At 34.1% G+C, this 7,422-nt stretch overlaps 1 protein-coding gene across 1 annotated transcript; it reads left to right on the top strand.

Moving 5' to 3' along the window:
- The first annotated feature begins 231 nt into the window (after nucleotides 1-231).
- On the top strand, nucleotides 232-6,742 carry LOC123670234 (putative uncharacterized protein DDB_G0282499). Its single transcript, XM_045603745.1, has 5 exons — nucleotides 232-417; nucleotides 3,186-3,379; nucleotides 4,214-6,064; nucleotides 6,147-6,277; nucleotides 6,356-6,742. The coding sequence occupies exons 2-5, from the start codon at nucleotides 3,196-3,198 to the stop codon at nucleotides 6,578-6,580; spliced, it is 2,391 nt and encodes a 796-aa protein (XP_045459701.1). The 5' UTR covers nucleotides 232-417; nucleotides 3,186-3,195; the 3' UTR covers nucleotides 6,581-6,742.
- The last annotated feature ends 680 nt before the right edge of the window (nucleotides 6,743-7,422 follow it).

The raw sequence follows: 7,422 nt of genomic DNA, 5'->3' as shown, positions 1-7,422 counted from the left end.
TTTTGCACGACTGACCGCAATACACTGTAGCTGTAGGGAATAAACAGAACGAAACAAATGCAGGTCACACGGCTAATACTGCAAGCAATAAACTAAAGTGGACTTGATTCAAATAAAAATAAATAAACACTTTACAACACTGTGTACTGCGCCTAAGCCCGGCTTCGCTCCCTCTATCGATCGCATTATATAACTCCTCCCCTCCTGGCGCCGCCCCGTTGATATCTTTTCAGCTATAACATTCATTGCAGGTTCCGTGGCCCCTGAAGCCTGTGGAAACCCGACGTGTCCACTGCGCACGATGTAGGGCGCACAGTGCCAACTTTCAGTATCCCAGTTGTTTTTCAGCCGCCCTAGTGTTCGTACAAGCTGAAAAATCTTCCCGGTGTTTTGTTGTGTCGCGATAAATGCTTTAAGGTAAGTACTTATATGCCTGCAAACACGATCATTAGCTCTGTCTGTTTAAATCACTAAAGTTTTAGCGATTAGACCGACTGTAAAATTGATGTTTGCTTCGTTAAGCGTTCTATGTTTAATGGCCAATTAAATTGTGTATCTATGAAGGAAAATGGTGACCTATATCACTGACCCGATACCACTTTTTTCACAAATTTTAGCCCGTTTAATTTTTAAATACCTGATGTGAAATCGCATAAGTATCTCGAAGCAGTCAATATATTGTATATTGGTTGAAATCAAAACCAAATTTTCCATGAACTACAATTCTAACAAGAGTTAAACTTTATTTAAATTCTATTTTATATTGTTTTTGGTAAAAAACATTAATGACTGATTTTCCCACAATCTTTCGTCAGCTGACATTCTATCGCCAAGCAACAACAACAATTTGTCTTGTTACGGCGCAGTTGAGCCGTTAAAATTAGACTTTAGACACTTGAAATAACGATATGTTCCTATCATTAACATGTAATAGCGACGTCAATAAGGGTGTATATTATCTAATACTATTAAACGAGCAATTCTTGTATATATATTATATATAGAATCTGAATCTCGGAAACGGCTCCAACGATTTTAATGAAATTTAGTATGCAGGGGATTTCGGGGGAGGTAAATAAATCTAGCTAGGATTCAGTTTTAGACAATGTTCTTTTATCCCAGTTTTTGACAATGAAAAAATGACAAGGACATGAAAGGTAAATTTCGCATTTGTCAATAAAGTTGTAATAGCTCGGGTGGGAGATCAGCCGGTCGAGATCGACCGAGAAAGCAACGGTTCAAATCCCCATGTCTGAGATCGGATTATTTTTTCCCTTTTTTTTCTAATTGCACTCATGATTTTATATTTAAGTAACCAGTTCATATTTTTTATTATTATATTGGTAAAATCAGAAAATATTATTCATATTATATCAATATTATTTTTTAATTAGTTTTAAATTTTTGATTTTTTATGTTTATTTATATTTTTATTATTGTCGGAAAAAAAAATAGCTCGGTCACCCAGGTTCTATACTTAAAATAAGAAAGTATTGGACTTAAAGTTCCAAATTGTTTAAAATGTTTTGAGAAAGGGAGTTTATTTATACGTCTAATTTTAAAATTATCTGTATAGTCGATACGTTATTTATAAATATTGAATATATGTACATCGAAGCTGTGACATTTGTGTGAACTTGACATTGTTAAGGTTTCCGATAGCCAAGTATTACAAAGTATGAGACCTGACATTGGCGATATATCGTTTAAAAGAAATATAATATAATTGTGTTTGCTCGCAAACGAAAAAAGACCGACTTCAATTACATCGACGAGTAATACAACGTAGATCGACGAAAAAATAGTCAAGTGACTACGCGTTATCAAAGATTACTCAAAAAGTAGTTATCAGATCTCAATAAAATTTATATGTGACCACATGACAAACACCAGCTTTCGATTAAATAAAAATTATTAAAATCGGTACACCCAGTAAAAAGTTATTGCGGATTTTCAAGCAGTTCCCTCGATTTCTCTGAGATTCCATCATCAGATCCTGGTTTCCTTATCATGGTAATAAACTAGGGATATCTTCTTTCCAACAAAAAAAGAATTATCAAAATCGGTACACCCAGTAAAAAGTTATTGCGGATTTTCGAGAGCTTCCTTCGATTTCTCTGAGATCCCATCATCAGATCATGGTTTTCTTATCATGGTACTAAACTAGGGATATCTCCTTTCCAACAAAAAAAGAATTATCAAAATCGGTACACCCAGTAAAAAGTTATTGCGGTATAATACAACGTAGGTCGACGAAAAAAGCGTCAAGTAAAACGCATTATTAGATATAGCTCGAAAAGTAATTTTTAGATCTCAAATAAATTTAAATGGGACCAATTGACACACACCACCTTTGGATTAAAAAAAAAAATTGTCGAAATCGGTCCACACGGTCAAAAGTTCTGATGTAACAGACATTAAAAAAAAATACAGTCGAATTGAGAACATCCTCCTTTTTTGGAAGTTGGTTAAAAATAGACCATACAATAAAGAAATCAATATAAAGCGGTTTAATAACAGTCACTTAATAAATAGATTTTTATTACACATAGTAATTTCTATTATTGATATTAAATAAAGTCAATTATATCTATTATATAATATTAATTATATATTACATAGCGTACATTTTGTTGTTTGTGCGATAAGAAGAATACAAAACCAAGTTTAACTTCATTAAATACAAAACGTATTTAAACATAAGTGTCTGCAAGTTTTTTAGTAGCACGACACTTCACGACACAACAAATGCATCGAATTATATATACCGACTCTTTTTTAATAATAAAAAATTATACACATAAATTTTGTAGCAAAAGATATCAAGTAACGGATATATATGGACCAACCCTGTAATGGGACGATAAAAATGCTGTTATTACGACTTTAATCTAAAAGTCTAGACTAGACCAAATTCGTTTTTATTAGTTATAAAAACCTCATTTCGTTAGACAAAGTAACCCTGAGCTCTAAATATTACCGTAATCAAGTAGGTACTTCGAGAAAAAAATTAGGCATTGAGAAAATTTGAAAGAACTTCCCTATACCTACTCGACTTCTGTTTTTATTTAAGGACGTATCGGTCGGTATCTGCTTTTTTACATATGTACATGCATATCGGTTCTAAGCATTTATTTGTATTGGTGAATAATGTGACTGTAATAAAATACAAACCATCAATACAGGAACGGCGGTATGAGGGTATTATGGCTGTGCGTGGCAGCCGCGTACATGGTAGTATGCATGGCGGAGCGTGGTGGTTCGTTGCGCGGCGCACTGGAGGCGTTGCAGCGGCGACAACGGGGCCGAATACATGTACCAATTGAACAACCGGACTATGACACACTCTACGATTTTGTTCCACCACAAGCCTATCCTGGTATTATGCTCTTAGAATTCATACTGTACTAATAAAGATTTAGATCACAGCTAAATCATACTGTTTTTAAAGCAGTGTTGTGTTTCTAATGGTGAGAAAGGTGATCAGAGCTCCTGGGGGGAATAGGGGATAGGGTCGGCAATGCGCTTGTGATGTTTCTAGTGTTGCAGGCTACTAGGCGGCTAGGCTAGGTCTAAAAGCTACGGTAATTGCTTACCATCAGGTGAGCCGTACACTTGTTTGCCGACCTAGTTGTATAAAAAAAATAGAGCATTGCGGCCAAGACAGCTGATATTAATAAATTTGTAATTTAAGAAAGATTGTACTTAAAATGTCAGTTTAGACAGACTGTAATGTTTAGATATAAATTAAACTTAAAATAACTTTGTGTATGACATCACTCAGCTTTTTTGGGTTCAAAATGGATTGTATGCCCACGCCTTTGTAAATACCTGATGAGACGTCTATAGCTATGTTTATCAAATTTTTATAAATGGGTGTGGCCTATAATTTTTTTTATCTAACTAAATTGAAACTATGCATAAAAAACAATGGCCTTTTGATGCTTTTTTAACATTTATAAAATTATTTTCATTCATATTTCATTTCGACGCGTTACCGCAGCGGTCACAGCGCTGGCTTGTGGTTACGCTGGTGGTCGCAGGTTCGATCCCCGCACATGGGATACATTTTTATGGCCATACAGATATCTGCCGTGGTCTGGGCGTTTGTGTTTTTCTATTGTTTGTGTTTCTAGACCCCGACACATGAGTAAATCTGATATTTACATGTCTGTATAAAATTTATGTCACATTTATGAATTATTATTTACAGAGCCTGATTACACAGTAGACGCTGAAAATGTTGACGAAGAAACGACTCCAAAGTATATTGTTCGATTGCTAGGTAATGAAAGACCCTCCGAAGCTTATGAATACAAAATAATCAAGAAAAATTCCGCATATAGTAAACCTAATACAAGACAGCTATCTCCGTTTCGTGAAAGAAGTCAACATTCAGATAACAATAGATTGAGAGACTTATTTACGGACAGAAATAGGGAGGAAGAAGAAGAAGAGAATGGACACATTTTAGAAAACGACGGAGAAAATGACATCGAATATGCTGTCCTTTTAGATCAACTTTGGTCAAAATATAAAAATAATCAAGGTCACCTCAAAAGAGATGATAACCATTCTGAAGGAGTAGTCAAATTGTATAAAGATAAAATTGTGAAAAAGCGATATCCTAATAATTGGGGTCCTGTAGCTTTTAAAAGGAAGCGAAGTCCAGCATCCAATATGAATCAAGCAGTACCTGATAACGAGAGCATGAGAGAAGATCAAGGATTTTTTAATACGAACTATAATTCATATGATATTTCCAATAATGATGATGACAATGACAAAGATGATATGCGAGAAGAATATGCTATAGCCTTCCAACCTCTTGATGATGACAGTCTTTCTGATTTAGCCGATGAGGATCAATATGCATATGAAAACATTGAAAAACGTTTTCCTGTAACTAAACGAAGCAGTGGATCTTATAATAATTATAACAGTCAAAGGAAAAGGTTCGCCCCAAATCAAAATAAACACAATACTAAGACATTCAGAAACAGTGCAGGAACGGATCCAAAAATAATAGGAGACTTGTCTAAAATATTTGGAAATTCTGAAAGTGACTTTATTAAATCCCCCGTAAAACGTAATACGGACAGTGTTGAAGGCACACATGATACAAAACCACCTATCTTGATTGTACATCAAAACTATACAGAAAACAATCAAAATACGACTGTACATGATGATCACAGCACTGATGATCATGGGAGCAATATTCATCCTCCAGGTGTTTTCGGGAAAGAGGATCACGCTCGTAACGACCATGGATTAGACCATAACCCAGACCATAGACATAATCATGATCAAGATCAACTCCCACACGATGACGATAAACAAAATGAAAAACCAATTAAAATAAAAAAGAAATCTATCGACTGGTCGGATTACTTTGGCATCGACAAAAGGTTTAAAAAGTCAGTTTCTTTTGTTAACAACTTGAATGAGGATCGTTTGAAGAAACAATACTTTGACACTTTCAACAAGGAGGTCATTTATCCCTTAAACTCTTTTAGAAAAAATAATTATGCAAAAAGAAGTTATGTTCAGCCTAAACCTAATATGGAAACAGACATTCAGGTAAATGATCAATCGCACGCTCAAGCGGAAAAAAGAAACTCTGAGACTGACAATGAATCAAAATTGGATAATATTGATAAAAAATTAAAAAATATGGAAGGTTTGATAGTTGATGAAGCATTACGCTACTCAAATATCGAAGAGATTGACTCTAAAGAAGAACAGGAAATGAAAGAAAAATTGCTAACCCAATTGGCTGCGGCATACAGCTTAGAAAAAATGCGAAAAGCATTAAAGGAATTTAAACAAAGTTTACAAATGCAAAAAACATCTTCTGCTCGTTCTTCTCCTGACAAAAGAGTTGTTATTAAGAAGGAAAAGGCACTGATGACTAATGATATCCCGACACAATCTGAAAAGATTGAGGACTTTGAAGACGAGCAAGGGGCAGGCCATTATTTAAATGGAAAAATGGAGGAACAGCTTTCTGAAGGATACATGGGAGGTAGTGGAAGTCACCATAGCCCTGTAATGTCAACCGGTAAAGAATCTTAAATTAGTAAAGTCACATTAATTTTTAATAATTCATGAATTATTTACGCTATTTTATGTATTTTTTACAGTTAGCTCTATGGGTTCCTGTCCAGTTTTAGCAAAGATCGTACAAAGATGCCGAGGGGTGGATTTATTAGCTGGAGATCGAGGTCAACTATTTCTCCCTCTTTGTAGCTTACACCAAATTTGTTATCTTTGCGTAAGTAATATCTATTGATTTTTTAGGGTGTTGAATAACTGAAAATATATCAATAAATTGTTTTTTTCTTTCGTGTAGGGTGAAGCACCTCCAACAACGTGCGACTTAGTATTTCTCTCCGAAGCGGACTCTGCGTGTGATGGCGATATGAGTTGCCAGCGAGCTGCACGTTCTGCCCTCATGGCTTTGAGAGAATTACATGAAAATTTAGTCGATGAATTAGATGGCGAATGTGAAGCGAGCCCTTGCCTTCCAGCTACTTTGAAACTCAACCTCGGATGGCAAAGAGCCCTTCACCGATAAAAGAATTTGAAACCGACCTTGCAAATGAGCCGCTATGTGCAGATATCGCATCAACTTGTAACGAAGCTCAACGAATATGAGTAGTGAAACTCTATCGTGCTTCTATTTTACGATTGTATTCATTAAAATATTAATGTCGTAAATAATTTATAAACATTTTAATAGACGTATTTTTTCTAAATGTCACCTAATCTTAGTGTCCACATATAATCACTATAGATTATACTTAGATGCATTATTATTTTGAATTTAATCATACGGGCTTAACCAGCCGTAGGCTCGTATGAAGAGAAATGTTCCAATAATTATTAATATCCGTCGTTATATTTTACTATTCGCTAAATTTTAAGTATGCAAAAATCGTAAGCTTTTACTGTTAAATATTTTTCATTTGAATGTTGAAAGTTGTAAGAATTAAATTAAATTAAGTATTCCATTTCTGATTGTTTAACGTCAGTGTTCAGTGGTCAAGACGGTTAGATCTATGTATGTATATGGGTATAGGAAGTTTTAAAGAGTATGTAGGTGACGTTAATATTATGGATATTTTGAAAAAACTATGTCTATCGTTGTTAAATGTTTACTTACATGTACACTATTTGTTTAAGTGTGTCAACGTTAACTAAGTATTACGTTAGTTAATAATTACTTAATATATATTATTGACTTAAATTTTAAATTAATATCTAATCAAAACTATATATAGAAGTAAAAACGACAAAACATATAAATAATTATAAATGGAAAATTTTAAAACAATCACACTAAACAATGAATATTTCGACTAAATTTACATAATATATTTATACATGTATGCATTGTTGTTTAAATTATAAATGTCT

This window comes from Melitaea cinxia, chromosome 1 (assembly GCF_905220565.1).
Source record: "Melitaea cinxia chromosome 1, ilMelCinx1.1, whole genome shotgun sequence".
In the NCBI taxonomy this organism is placed as follows: Eukaryota; Metazoa; Arthropoda; class Insecta; order Lepidoptera; family Nymphalidae; genus Melitaea; species Melitaea cinxia.
Note: the sequence above shows the minus strand (reverse complement) of the source record. Positions and strands in the feature narration are given on the sequence as shown.